General features: G+C 43.4%; 1 protein-coding gene across 9 annotated transcripts in view; it reads right to left on the bottom strand.

Moving 5' to 3' along the window:
• The window catches only part of sacs2 (sacsin molecular chaperone 2), a 122,839-nt gene that overhangs the window by 13,186 nt on the left and 94,302 nt on the right, over positions 1–15,351 (bottom strand). For 8 of the 9 annotated variants that reach the window (XM_080183216.1, XM_080183218.1, XM_080183215.1 and 5 more), the window contains 3 exons: positions 14,307–14,453; positions 9,649–11,119; positions 7,983–8,071 (listed from right to left, as the gene is read on the bottom strand). In XM_080183216.1, the coding sequence (XP_080039342.1) occupies positions 7,983–8,071; positions 9,649–11,119; positions 14,307–14,453 (1,707 nt within the window). Of the gene's footprint in view, positions 1–7,982; positions 8,072–9,648; positions 11,120–14,306; positions 14,454–15,351 lie in introns of those variants that run through there. The other variant, XM_080183222.1, reaches the window with a different exon arrangement.

Raw genomic sequence — 15,351 nt, 5'->3', positions numbered from 1 at the left:
GGCTGTGTATCGAAGGCATAGAAGACAGCTCAATCATTTCCACGTGACTTGTCTTCGCAGAATATTACGCATCCGTTGGTGAGACAAAGTACCAGACACTGAAGTTCTCTCTAGAGCAAGTTTACCATCAGTCCACACACTGCTGATGAGAGCGCAGATCTGGTGGGCAGGTCATGTCATCCGAATGTCAGACGAGCGCATATCCAAGCGGCTCCTTTTTGGGGAACTCTCTGCTGCAAGACGCTCGCATGGAGGGCAGAAGAAATGTTTCAAAGACACACTCAAGGCCTCCCTGAAGTCACTTGACATTGATACAACCACCTGGGAAACGCTGGCACAAAACCACCCTACTTGGCGCTGCCTCACCCACAAAGGCTGTCAAGCTCACGAAGCAAGGTGTATTGCTGAAGCACAACTTAAGCGTGAGCTGCGCAAGTCCAGAGCCACCAGCGCAACAACTACAGTGCCTACACAAGTCTGTCCGATATGTGGCAGGACATTCCATGCCCGAATTGGCCTGATTGGTCATCTTTGGACACGCTGCAACCAACCTCAAAATGACTAATAGTGTTGAGGTCCTCATCGATGATGATGGACAAACAAGATAGTTTCGAGAGCCAAACAACGCCTCTACTTTCATAAAAGACTAAGGAAATTTGGCATGTCTGCTACAACTCACCAATTTTTAGAGATACACCATAGAAAGCGTTCTTTCTGTATCACGGCTTGGTATGGCTCCTGCTCTGTCCAAGACCGCAAGAAACTACAAAAGGTCGTGAACGAAGCCCACTCCTTCACTCAAACCAGCCTCCCATCCACTGATGTTGTCAACACTTCCTGCTGCCTCTGAAAAGCAGCCAGCATAATTAAGGACCCCATGCACCCCAGACATACTCTATTCCACCTTCTTTCGCTGGGAAAAGGATACAAAGGTCAGAAGTCACATACCAAACAACTAAAGAAGCTTCTTCCCTGCTGCCATCTCACCCTTGCTACAATTGCAATGCTACATTCTGCAACCTTTCCTTTCCTTCTCTAGGTACAATAATGCTTTGTCTGTATAGCACGCAAGAAACAATACATTTCAGTGTATACTTGTACTTGTGACAATAATAAATCAAGTCAAAAACTTCTCTCTATACTTCTTTCCTCCTCAAACCCTACCTTTTTGGTCAAGCTTTTGAACATCTGGCCTAATATCTCCTTGAGCGTTGGAATCAACTTTTGTTTTATAATGCACATATAAAATGCCTTTGGATGCTTATGTTAAAGGCACTGGACAGAATTTTCCCTAAATTTATCAAAGGCCGATGATAGGCAGGAAAAGCTGCAGTTAGCTCACTGATAGCAACAGTGGGTTTTTGTGCCAGACTTCTGCCACTTAGGCACTCACCTCACACTTCTCCTTGGTCAATGGCAAGGAAAGGTTGCAAGGCTGCCCTGAGGTCCTGTGACACCTGTCACAAGACAACTGAATGTAGTGGAGGCATGTGACATTCGGTATCAGTGCAAGGGAAGAAACCAGCTAACAGGGACATCAACCCTACATGGGAAGCAGTAGCAACAGTGGTCAGCACCAATGCCCTGCAGAGGACAGATGCCCAGTGCCAGAAAAGGTTGAACAATCTCCTCTTTTCTGCCAGGCTAAGTCACTCTTCTCATCACTCTCAGCTCACATACAGGGAGCTCATTCACTGCCAGATCAAAGGATACCACCATTCACTCTCCCACAAAAACCTACATCTTCCCTATGGGTTGTGTCCCCATTGTCTGAGTGCTCCCACTCACCATCTACACATGCAAGGCGTCCTTATCATTCACCCTGGCACGCATCTGCTTACATTCTCTCCATCTACTTTCATTCAGGACAAGCTGGCTCACAAGAAGAGGGAGAGATCGAAATTGGACGGAGGGATGACTCAGATTGAAGTCCCCACCAACACTGAAGAAAGAGTCCACCAGTTGGTCAGAGAGGAGGTTAACTGCTCCTATGACAATGGTTAAGGTGAGCACTGATAAATCAAATGGGGATCCAGTATAGCATCATCCATCACACAAAACTGATGTGAGTCATGTCTCCTGTATCTAAAGGTCCCATGTCTGGCACCAATGAAATTTCGCTTCACTCATGGACATGTCATGGGAGTAGCCTAGGCATCCCACTAGACTACTCCAAGGAACGTCCGAGACTAGCTCAAAGATTTCTCGGATGTGGAATCTGAAGAACTGTCATAACTTTCACTCATACCCACAATCAGCATAAAAACACACAACTTGGTTGTCCCTCATTTAGAGAGGCCTTGGAGTCACAAACTGGTGAGCATCTCACTCTTTCCAATCAATAGAGAAATGTCCAAGGGTTCTAGAACTCATTGGATTGCTGGAAGCCGGAATCTGCTGAGACCCAGTCAGATGATTTCCCTCTGGACTTGGTCATGCCTCAGTTGCTGGCGCTCCAAAGGCAATGTCAGGAACATCAATCTTGGACTGAAAGACAAAATGGGAGAAATTCTACTGTCATCTGTCCGATGAGGTAGTGCCAACAGTCCAAAGCAACCAGGTCAACATAGCAACGGCAGCAGCCATTGTGACAGCTTTGGTGCAAGGTTCTGTCCTGCACTGCTACAGGATATGCACTCCGTGATGGGGTTCCATGAGTGCCAATATCAGAGAATGGCAGGGCTTCTCAAGCTCACTCCAGCTGCCTCTCTCTCCCAAAAAATGAGCCAGGGGCCCCCAGACACACATAAGGAGAAGGAGCAGCTTGTGCACAACACAGGACCATCCACTCAGGGTATTTCAGGAGTGTCCTGCCTAATTTCCCACTTCCTAAGCCTAAGCTCTAGGTGCACAATTGAAGGAGGCTACTATGCAGCAGGACCCTTGTTCTCTTGAAATGTCTTCCTGTAATAGCTAGAAAACTGGATTCCTGTACCACAGAAGTTCTGGGTGCTCAGTCCAGAGCTTCCATGGGCTTTCTGCAAGGTTGCCAGCACATTGGCAGCATCCCCTCAGTGACTGAACACATCAGTCATGCTTTTTTCTCAGAGGGAATGAGGAGGTCTCCCATAATGTTCAGGGTTACTGTCACCCAGCCCTGTCATTGTCAATATGTGTTCTCTGCACATGTTGCCCCATACTCACTCTCATATTTAATTTGCCTCAGTCTTGGGTGGCACTGAACCCCAAAGGCACATATCACTAAGGATGACATCACCACAATATGACCCAGGCCACTGACAGTAAGCTAGGTGCCATCAGATAGACAGGGCTCAAACATTCACAGTAGCTCTGTGAGAATCTATGCACTGCCCCTACGCAAGTCATTAGCAACCTTCTGCAATGTTGGGTATATGGGCAACTGCTCCCTCTCCATGAAACAAGCATCCTTACTGAGGGCATGTACTGCCAGCAGTTAAGGCAGGAGAGCAATGCTCATGAAAAGGACATGAGAATGATGGGATGTTCGCATCATCAGCCTTCATGAACAGCTGGCAAAGAGAACGTCTGGAGCTCACCTATCCCATCTGGCCATTGCCACAGCCTCATGGCTGACATCCTCTCCCTCCAGGACCTCCTCTCCCTCCAGGACCTCCTCTTACTCTTCCACCTCGACATCTTCCTCATCCAAGGAAATGTGCCACTCCTCTGTCTCCTCCTCAAGCAGTTCCTCTCTTCCTTGAAGTGCCAGGCTGTGAAGGGTGCTGCAAAGACAACGATGCACAATACCTTCTGCGGACTGTACTGCAGGGCTCCATCAGACCCTAGTCCAGATACCTAAACCTCATCTTCAGCATACACATGGTTTGCTCCAGCAGAGTGCAAGTAGCAGCAGAAGTCTCACTGAATCTCGTCTCAACTGCAATTTCTTCGCCCAGAGAGTGGTCAGCCTATGGAATTCACTAGCACAGAGACCAAAGCATTGAATGTTTTCAAGAATGAGTTAGATATGCCCCTTGAGGTGAAGGGGAGCAAAGAATACGGGCGAAGGGCAGGATCAGGCTATTGAGTTGGATGATCATAATGAATGGTGGAGCAGGCTGGAAGTGCTGAATCACCTCTTCCAGCTCCTATCTTCCATGTTTCTATCAGCCATGTCCTCAGTGGGTGTCCCGCATTCTCAAGCAGCCCTCAAACATGCCAGGGATCTGAGAATGACTGAGGATGTATGAGATGTGTACACTCCCAGGAAAACAAGCACACACCCGGACGGTGCGCTCGGTGTGGTCACAGAGCAGCTGAACATTCAGGGAGTGGAAGCCCTTGCAGTAGTTCACAACTGCACTCGTTGATGCTACAGGGATCGGAGAGCCATATGAATGCAGTCAATAGCACCCCATATCTGTGGTAAGCCAGAAAACTGTGCGGATCCCATGGCTCTTGCATGCTGGCTTGCCTGACCCAATCAAAATAGATGTAGTTGTGTGCCCTAATAAACAGAGCATCCATCGTCTTTTGGATGCACTTATGTTCAGAGGCTTGTGAGGTGCCCTGAAAGGATACCATTGTATTAAAGTTGGGAGTGGTGGTGACTTTCAAGGCCACAGGTAATGGAGGCCCTCCAAGTCTTTGTGGCCCCAAATCCTGCAAAAGGGTGCAGAAGTGAGACACCAATTTCCTTTTGAGGGAAAGTTTTTTGTGACTCTGCAGGAAGGTCAGCAGCAAATGTAGACCCTGGATCAAGGAAGATGCCTCTGAATGACTGCGCTCTGGGGTAACTCCTCTGCCTGCATAGTGGCCTGCTATCACTTCCTTCTCAGGATTCTCCTTGTGCCTCAGGTGAACCAGGAACCCCCACTAACATCATCTCTGCTCTCTATGAACTAGAAAAATGATAGCCAGTTCCACAAGTTCCATCTCTTCCTTGCTCAAATCACTGCAAAATTAAAGGAAGACTGGACACTAGCATGTGTCTCCATAGCGTTTGCCCAATCACCTCGGGAGCTGCGTCTTGATGGCACACTGACTTGTGCTGGACACCACATTGTTGAGCATTCATTCAATCGCCTCCTGAATGGGAAGAACCTACACTACCCTTGCCTCACAAACTTAACCGAATGGCCACCGGTTTGGCCACTACACAGCATTCAGGCAGAGACCCAGTCCCATGCTTCACTTCAAGACTTTGTGCACAACCCAGTCAACGGTGGGCACCTGTCAGAATGAAGTTGAGTGTAAATATCATGTGTCAGAGCTCAGCCAGTGTGCCCTTGCTAACTGTCAAAAGGGATGGATCTGCTTGTTCGGTAATAGCAGTAAGAAGTCTCACAACACCAGGTTAAAGTCCAACAAGTTTATTTGATAGTAAACCCACTAGCTTTTGGGGTTTGCCCCTTCGTCAGGTGAGTGGAGAGTTCTGGTCACAAACAGAGCATATAAATGCACACACAGTTTACAGAATACTGATTAGAATGCGAGTCTTTACAGGTAATCAATTCTTAAAAGTGAGTGGAGATTAAGCATAGGTTAAAGCGATATGTATTGTCTCCAGACAGGACAGTAAGTGAGATGTTGCAAGCCCAGGCAAGTCATGGGGGTTACAGATAGTGTGACATGAACCCAAGATCCCGGTTGAGGCCATCCTCATGTGTGCGGAACTTGGCTATCAGTTTCTGCTCAGCGACTCCGTGCTGTCGTGTGTAGTGAAGGCCGCCTTGGAGAACATTTACCTGAAGATCAGAGGCCGAATGCCCGTGACTGTCACTGAATCTGGACTTCAGCAGACCAGGTGTTAACTGCTGGGTGGCAGTGGCCCACATATCAGTGATGATGCAGAAGGCATAAGCATTCAGACTACAGGCATGCTAACTGGGTTATGGCTGAACTATCTCAGCTGCATCAGAATGTTTATTACTGATTTTTTCAAAAATTCATTTTATGGGATGTGGGCATCGTTAGCTAGACCACCATTTATTAACCATCTCTAACTGCCTTCAAGAAGGTGGTGGCATGATGATATAAATGTAATTAATATATTCTTTTCTTATGGAAACATGTAACTCAAGGGTGTGAAAACAAGTTAATAACTTATTTTCAGCTAGGAATTTGTTAATTAGAGCTAATGGACTTTTGTTTGTACAAGAAAGTCCCCTGGACTGTGAAACTGTTAGCAGAAATGGCAGATGATTTTGAATTAATTCATAAATTAATGTTTGTTTGCAACCTCAATTTATATCCATGAAAGATAGAAACTGAGGGAAAAGGAAATCCTCAGATGGTCAAGGCAAAGGAATCTCTTTGGAGATAGCAAGGACAATGCTCCTCAGGTTAAAAATGAAATGCATGAGGGCGGAAGAGAAAGCTTTCGGTGATGATGCAGCATTTAAATTCATCAGAGACACAGTCTAAAGCAGTGGAAATGGATAGAGTACAATTGCAAATAAGTCAGCTTGAACTAGAAGCACGGGAAAGAGAAAGACTGGCATTGGCAAAGGAAAGGGAGACATAACGAGTCTTTGAACTTCAGAAACTGGAACTGTAAAGAGATCAATTTAAAATGCTGGAGACAAAGACAAAAATGAGGAGGAATCAATCCGTCTTAGTCAAAGTCCTAGTGGTGATATGTTTAAATATATTAAACTACCACCATGGTTTGCTGAGAAGGATGTAGAAGCCTTTTTCATTTCATCAAGAAAGCTTAACTGTTTTCGTTGTAATAACATTGGACACACAAAGTTGAAGTATTAATGACTTATAAAAAGCACTGGGAAGACAGAAGACGGTTAAGCCAGTGGGTGTTGTTAAATTGACAAAGGAAACCACAGTTGAATTTGAAATGTAAAAGAATGTATAAGTGTCTGCCTAGCACCCTGGTACTGTCTTACCTGGCACCCTGGCAGTGCCCATCACGCACCATAACTGTGCCAGACGCAGTGTCAATGGGATATGGCCCGAGTGGGGTACAGCTAAGACAATGAGAGAGGGAAAGAGAGCTCCATAGCGGTGATGATCGGGGTGGGAGGACAGGATCTCTCCAGAATGGGATGGAAGGGGGGGGGAACTCTGCTGAGGGAGGCAGATAGGAAATTGGAGCCACTGTCACAATCAGGTCAGCCATCATCTTATTGAGTGGGGCAAGGAGGTTTGAGGGGCTGAATTGCTCCACCTATAGGAGCTAATGTTCTTCGGGTTAAATACTTGAAGAAAAAACATTTACAGGGGAAAGAGCAGGGAGTGGGTAAAATTGGTTAGCTCTGCCAAAGAGCTGGCACAAGGACTCTGGATCAAAGACCCTGTGTTGCAATACTATATTAGAATACTCTAACATGCATCAAATTTGGAATTTTTAAAGTAATACCACCTTGTGCTTCCCTTTTTTTCTGTTTTTATTCCAATTCAATCAAATCAAGTCCAATTCAGAGTCTCAGTAAGTTGAGGCATTCCCGATCCAAGCTGACAACACAGGGCTCTAACCTCCTGTCTTGGGCTTGATCTACATGATCCAAGCTGTTTGGAGTAGGCACTGCACCTGCTCCGAGGCTTGATCTCATTTGCCTCTTGGCTAAAAGGCCGAGATGCCGCTTTTAAAAATTGCTTCAAATTAAGCTAAAACGTAACCTAATGACTTCAATAGTTCACTTATGGGCTGAGATTAATACATGGGAAAATTTCACACAGCAGCTTGTCCCACATTGTGAAATAACACACTGTTGCCGTGATTAGTAGAGATCCACAGAATTAGGTTTTCGTTAAGGCAACATGTGGGAAAGTTGTCTTTGACACGTGTGAAATAGGCAATTGAATATTAGCAACCCACTTTGCACCAATTTTGATTTTCAGTGGAGTGTAAAACAGGCTCATCATTCTCTATTATTGTCTACTTTGGACCATCACTGATAATCAATTTCATCTCCAGAGATCCAGTTTTTTTCCCTTTTGTAATTGAATCCTGAAAAATCAATGCTGTTTGGGTGCAATGTGCTACCAAAGATCATTTTCCATAATTCTCATAATTAAACCCAAACTAGAAACAAGCTTCTTACGATTATAAGCGATCTTCTTTAGATGTTGCTGCAGTACATCACTGAGATCCTCAGGCAGGAAGCTTCTCTCAAGACCTGGAAGTAAAATTCTACATATATATTTTTAAAAAGTGTCAATTTCACAGTTTGTTTCTATCTTCTTAATATTTTATGTATAGTCACTAAAATATTCTAATCTTTAGTTTTTGTTACAGCGATAATGGATATTAAACTGTTTTACCTCAATAATTTAACACTTGTACTAAATATACAGCAATTGTAACACCTATAGTTTTCATAGCTGATAGTCACTGATGCACACTTCCCAGCAAAAGATCCTGGATGGAGATCAGGAGCAGGAACCCCAAATGATCATTTCTCTATACCCAAGGTTGGAGCTGAAATTAGCAGAAACTATGGGACTGTATTATCCACTCCTGAGGAAAATTCTTGCCTAAAGTCAATGGACTTTTTGTCCATCAAAATTTATTTCCCGTCAAATTTTCCATCCCACTCCTGATGATTCCTATGGTGGGCAGGACTGGAACATTTGGGCCTAGGATTGAATTTGGAACTTTCTTAGGCAGCACAGTTAATCATCACACAGCGTAGCACATTTATTTACAAACTAATCTTAGAGCACAAAATGTTGTTATTGCAAGAGGTTTTAACTCTGCTACAATTGAACAGTTTGTGATTTATTTCCAGGCTATGTGAGCATGTTCTTCAAATCAAAAGTGATTTATGCAGAGGAATTGAAGAAGACATGCAGCTACTTATTCCTTCACATAAATCCTCCTGATTCTATAAGGAATTTGATCTTATGCATAAACACTAATCAGAGAAGTACTTCAGGAACCTTTTTACTTCAGGAAAAATTAAGTTAATTTAGAAAACGAGGCATGCTACATTATACTGAAATGTTACAGAACAATATTAATGGTGTCTTGCACAAGACTATTGAACTGGCCATTCATACCATTTGAATTTGATAATCAGCCATGATAATGATGGGGAGGAGGCTCAAAAGGCCAAACGGCCTACTCTGTTTCTAGTTTCTACAGGCAGAATTTTACTGGTACATCCGCTTGAGATTTGTACGATCCCACCCGAGGCCAGGGAGAATGCTGTTTTCTGAGCCTCGCCTGCCCCCAGAATCAGGGTGGGCATGCCAGTAAAGTTCCGGCCTAGGTTTCTGTTATCCCATCAATCTTCTATCCATCTTACACCTATACCATGAGCTTTTATTTTCTGCAATAACCTTTGATGTAGCATGTTATCAAACACTTTTTGGAAACTTAGGTACAGTACATCCACTGGTTTCCCTTTATCCACAGCACATGTTACTTCAAAGAGCTCCAATAAGTAGGTTAAACATGATTTTTCTTTCACAAAACCCTTACCTCCCTCAGCAGCCTTGGATTTCCAGTGAAAGTCCAGTGAACAATAGGGGAAGGGACTTTAGCCATTTTACTAACCCATCTGAACTGCCCCAATATTACTTCAGTTGAGACAAGCAAAAAAGATAGGAAAGAAATATGGGAACTCCCTAAGTGGCTCAGGAAAACAAACCACATTTTCATTATGGATTGCATTTTCTTATTTAAACTTCCTGTCAGGGTATTGATATTTTCTATTGGAATGATACGACCAAAACTATTTTATGTTATTGTTTTTAAATGCTTACCGTGGAAATTTTGTTGAATCAGTAAATACAGGCTCATCAGATGGACTGGTCTGGAATGTAACAAAGGATCCGCTGCTGACTGGGAGGAGTTGAAGTTTGTTGAGGGAACTGTACTGCTCATCACTTAGGACATATTCCAGGAGCTTTAACTTTTGTTCACATGGGACGGTGTCCAAATGGCAATGCTTAAGTATGTTTCGTAAAGATGCTGGAGTGACCACATTTAGGTCACTTTTATTTTCTAATGTAAATAATATAATCTTAAATACATGACTTGGAACTTTAACCAAAGGTTGAGCCTCTTTTATCAAAAGATTTTCTATTGCTTGTCTTATGTCAAGCCGATCATGGCACTGTAAAAAAATAGCTTTGTCGGCTCTTATCCACCTTTCTTCACAAGCGGCCAAGCAAAGAACGTTGTGATCAAGCAAACGTCTGATGGTTTCCTTAGTAACCTTAATCCAACGCTCCTTATGATTCATTTTTTCATGATCTGGCCACAATCGATAGACTGATGAACGTTTTAGCACTGACATTTGAGCTAGAGTAATGGCATCCAGGATAAGCTGGCAGTATGCACATGGAAAGATTTTCTCTATCAGTAGCTCATTCCACTTGGCTGCTTCATCATATCTTTGGTCTGATTCAACCCATTTGATATGCCTTCGATTGTCTGAAAGTCCAAAAAAGGCATTTATATGGATAGGCAATCCAGTCTTGTTGGCCTCATTATTTGGGAGTGGTAGAAAGAAACTAAGGCGCCCTTCAAAGTCTGTTCTTGTGTCAGTTTCAGTAGTTTCTACTTCACTCAACAGAAAAGCCAGTCCAACATAAGGAGTATAACTTAACCTCTCACCTAGGTCATCTAAATTAGCCCATTCGCCTGTTTTGCCTGTGCAATTTGTTATTAACCAGTGGTTGTGGTGTTCTTCTGTTGCAATGCGATGTGAAATAGCTCTGATGTAGGTACAAGATTTAACACTGGAGACCAATTCCTGTCTTTCAGCATTGAGGTTATGGCTAAAAGAGGGAATATATTCAGGCTGAAAAGCAGTTATTTCGAAAAGGACCTTAATATTTCCGCTGGTGTCTATATGTTTAACACAGACTGAAGTAACATTTCTAAGAAACAAGAGACTCATATCTTCATCTGCTTGGAAGGAATCAAAAAGATCAAAAATCTTAGCTTTATCATACAAGCTGTCTAATATTTCTGAAGGTTCAGTTCTCAATGGAAACCTAAATAAAGTTCCCTTGAAATATTGCTCTTTTAATGCATTAGTCCATGTTATGGTCCCAGTTGCCTCCATGGCACACCTGAATGGCTTGAACTGATCTCTGGAGTGTTCAAGGGCTTTCTTATCCTCTGGGTCATCAAGAGACCATATATACCCTGCTTCCTGTTCTCCAAACAGCTTTTCTTGTGGGTCAAATATACCAATATATTTTCCACTGAATATACTTGGCAAATCTACAGGAGAGAAAGTATAAAACTGGTCACAAGAGATCACAATACAACCTATATCAACTCACCATCATCACTTTAACTCCCAATTCCAAAAATAACACTGATTCTTTGCTCCTACTCTTTTCAGACAAGTTTGGTGACAGGAGTGGAAAATCTCCCGAGATGAGCTTTACATCAGCAGGAAATCTTGATGGAATGTCACTGTTCCTTGCCATAACCTAACAGAAATCCTGATGTTTAACATCAGCAACATCTTTGTAATACATTATCAGACCTCTTCTTTGAATCATCCTCGTCCCGATAAGAAAATCCATTCACATTGGCTTGTGAACAGACGGTTTGGATTACTACTGTTCAGCCATGGCATGCACCTGATTGGCAGACCCCACCCCCCGCAACCCCCGAGGAAATCAGGTGACTGCATCACTCAAGGAGAAAAGGGTCATGCCCGAGCACTGCCTCCTGGCACTGTTGGGTTCATGTGCGCATTGGGTTGGGGGGAGTCCTCCATTGGAGGAGTGGGGCCAGGTGTTCCACATGAACCTTTGCACCCTGGGACTGCCTTTAAAAAGGGCACCCTGATCTTTAATAAAACTATTAAACAGCATTCTGCAACCCACCCCTTGAAGTTTCCTTCCGTGTTCTCACTGATATAGCAGAGAGAGCTGCCATTGGTGCCAGCTTCAAAGCCATCTTTCCCACCTGCTACTGTACTTGGTCAAATACAGGTAAAATTTGCTCAATGGATTTACACGAACATATGAATTAGGAGCAAGACTAGGCTACTCAAATCTGTTCTGCTATTCAATAAGATCATGGCTGATCTGATTGTATCATCAATTCCACCTTCCTGTCCATCCCCAATAACCTTTCACCCTCTTGCTTCTCAGGAACACATCTACCTCTGCCTTAAAATATATTCAAAAAACTCTGCCTCCACTACCTTTTCAGGAACAGAGTTCCAAAGACTCAACCCTCAGAGATAAATTTTCTCCTCATCCCTGATTTAAATCAGTGACTCCTTCTGTTAACAATGCTTCTTAGTATTAGATTCCCCCAAAAGAGAAAACATCCTCTCTACATTAAGACCCCTCAGGTTCTTAAATGTTTCAATCAAGTCACCTCCTTGTTTTTGAGCTCCCGCGGATACAAGCTAGGCTATCTAGCTTTTTTTCATAAGACTACCCATCCATTCCAGGAATTCCAGTTAACTTTCTCTGATCTGCTTCCAATCCATTTACATCCTTCCCTAAGTAAGGATGACCAATACAGTACACAGCACTCAGATGTGGTCTCAGAAATTCTCTGTACAACTAAAACATCTCACTTTGGCATTCAATTTCCCTTGCAGTAAAAAATTACATTCTATTAGCTTTCCTAACAAGATCCCAGGGCCTGATGGGATATACCCCAGAATACTGAGAGAGGCAAGGGAGGAAATTGCCAGAACCTGAAGAGAACTTTTTGTATCCTTACTGGCTATAGGGGAGGTCCCAGAGGACTGGAGAATGGCCAATGTTGTTCCTTTATTTAAGAAGGGTAGCAAGAATAATCTAAGTCAGTGAGTCTTACACCAATGGTAGGGAAATTATTGGAGAGGATTCTTTGAAACAGGACTTACTCCCACTTGGAAATAAATGAACTTATTAGCGAGAGGCAACATGATTTTGTGACGGGAAGGTTGTGCCTCACTAACTTGATCAAGTTTTTCAAGGAAGTCATGAAGATGATTGATGAGGGTAGGGCAGTGGATGTTGTCTACGTGGACTTCAGTAAGGCCTCTGACAATGCCTCTCATGGCAGACTGGTGCAGAAGGTGAAGTCGCATGGGATCACAGGTGAGCTGGCAAGGTGGTTACAGAACTGGCTCAGTCATAGAAGACAGAGTGTAGCAGTGGAAGGGTGCACTTCTGAATGGAGGGCTGTGATGAGTGGCATTCCTCAGGGGTCAGTGCTGGGACCTTTGCTGTTTTTAATATATATATATAAATGATTCGGAGGAAAATGTAACTGGTTTGATTAGTAAGTTTGTGGATGACACAAATGTTGGTGGATTTGTGATGTGGACCATCAGAGGATACAGCAGGATGTAGATCGGTTGGAGATTTGGGCAGAGAAATGGCAGATGGAGTTTGACTCGGACAAATGTGAGTAATGCATTTTGGAAGGTCTAATACAGGTAGGAAATATACAGCAAATGGCAGTACCCTTAAGGTTACTGATAGTCAAAGGGATCAGGGTGTACAGGTACACAGGTCACTGAAAGTGGCAACACAGGTGGAGAAGGTAGTCAAGAAGGCATATGGCGTGCTTGCCTTCATCAGCTGGGGCAATGAGTTTAAAAATTGGCAAGTCATATTGCAGCTTTATAGAACCTTAGTTAGGCCGCAGTTGGAATATGGTGTTCAATTCTGGTCGCCAAACTACCAGAAGGATGCAGAGGCTTTGGAGAGGGTACAGAAAAGATTTACCAGGGTGTTGCCTGGCATGGAGGGCATTAGCTATGAAGAGAGGTTGGAAAAACTTGGTTTGCTCCCACTGGAATGATGGAGATTGAGGGGCGATCTGATAGAAGTCTACAAGATGGACAGAATGGATTGTCAAAAGATTGGATGGAACAGTCAGTTACTCGGGGTCATGAGTTTAAAGTGCAAGCGGCAACGTTTAAAGGAGATGTGAAAGGCAAGTTTCTTTTTTACACAGGATGTGGTGGGTGCCTGGAACTCGCTGCCAAGGAAGGTCATGGAAGCAGATACGGTAATGATTTTTAAGGAGTGTCTTGACAAATACATGAATAGGATGGGAATAGAGAGATACGGTCCCTGGGACTTTAGTTCAGTCAGGCAGTATGACCAGTGCAGGCTTGGAGGGCCAAAGGACTTCTTCCTGTGCTATAATTTTCTTTGTTCTTCGTACTTGTTGTATCTGCGTGCTAGCCTTTTGTGACAGGACACCAAGATATAAGAAATAATTGACCATAACTTGACTTTTAACACCATCTTAATGTTCAGTTACCTTTGTTTTATTTTGTATTATTACTTGTCTCTGGAAAAAAAACTATAATTTTCACAGTATTGTTTCATGTTTTTACAAGGGTTTTTACAAATGGCTAACTTACTAAAAATAATGAATCTTTTTATAGGTATATTACAATGTCATACTTCTTTATATTCTAAAATAATTCTTTCACCTGTGATGTGATAAACAGTATTAAATCCAAGGCCAAATTGGCCAACTTTGCTGGGGTCATTACGCTTTTTGCTGAGTCCTGTAGTTTGGATGCTATGCCAATCCTCTTCTGAGAATACAGAATCATTATACACTATGAGAGCTGGACCTAAAGGAGGAAAACATAAAACAGGAGTTGCAATGGTGATGATGCTGGCAATCAGTTACCTATCATACTGATTCTCTTCTCAAAGAAGGATTAACGCTTTTGATCCAATTTGCTCATAGGATGCAAGTGCTGCTTCAGAAAAGGTATGTTGATGCCAAAACAAATTGTTTCAAGTCTCAGCAGTATTTTAAAACTTTATTCTATTATCACTTATGTTAACAGGACCTTACTGTCACATTGCAGTGAACATGCAGAGCTACTAGGCTGGATTTACTCCTGCTGTCATTGCCTCTAGTAGCAGGCCAGGAATTAATTTCTTTAGCAAAGAAACATGTGGCAGCAAGCTCATGAATGCAGATGTGGATATGTTAGGATGATGTCAAGAAACCTAAAATCACCTGGCCAAAAAAAGTGAAAAGGGTGCCATCTTGCACTAAAAGGCTGGTGAGCTGCAGCATGGCACACTTGAGGGTTCTCCTCAAGGCACTCTGAGTGCCATCTGGAACCTGCCCCTCTGTCAGTAAGCCAAACTCCTCTCCTGGCCAAGATGAGTTCCCAGGACGGACACTGGAGAGCTTTATAAGCCATAACCTATTCCAGGCCTTGGGCTGCTAGAGGACTCCACCACAGTCATCAAAGGCCAGAGAGCACTGCAAGCAGCAGTCTGCTCCCACCACATCTCTCCAGCATTTGGAAATGATCACTTTCACACAGTAAGTCTGGACTGGTGTTTATATCATTGTGTTAAGGAAGATGTGTGAATCTTACAATTAAGCAGCTGTTTTGCTTTAATCTGCACGTGCTCCTTCAAGTGAGAGCTTCCTGACATCACCCCTTTAAGAAAGTTGGATACGTATTATCATGTGAAAAGGGGCACAGAAGCTTGCTTGCAAACTGA

This window comes from Carcharhinus amblyrhynchos, unplaced genomic scaffold, assembly GCF_965287045.1.
Source record: "Carcharhinus amblyrhynchos unplaced genomic scaffold, sCarAmb.v2.hapA chromosome_186, whole genome shotgun sequence".
In the NCBI taxonomy this organism is placed as follows: Eukaryota; Metazoa; Chordata; class Chondrichthyes; order Carcharhiniformes; family Carcharhinidae; genus Carcharhinus; species Carcharhinus amblyrhynchos.
The sequence above is the reverse complement of the archived record's forward strand: the minus strand, read 5'-3'. Positions and strand labels throughout refer to the sequence as shown.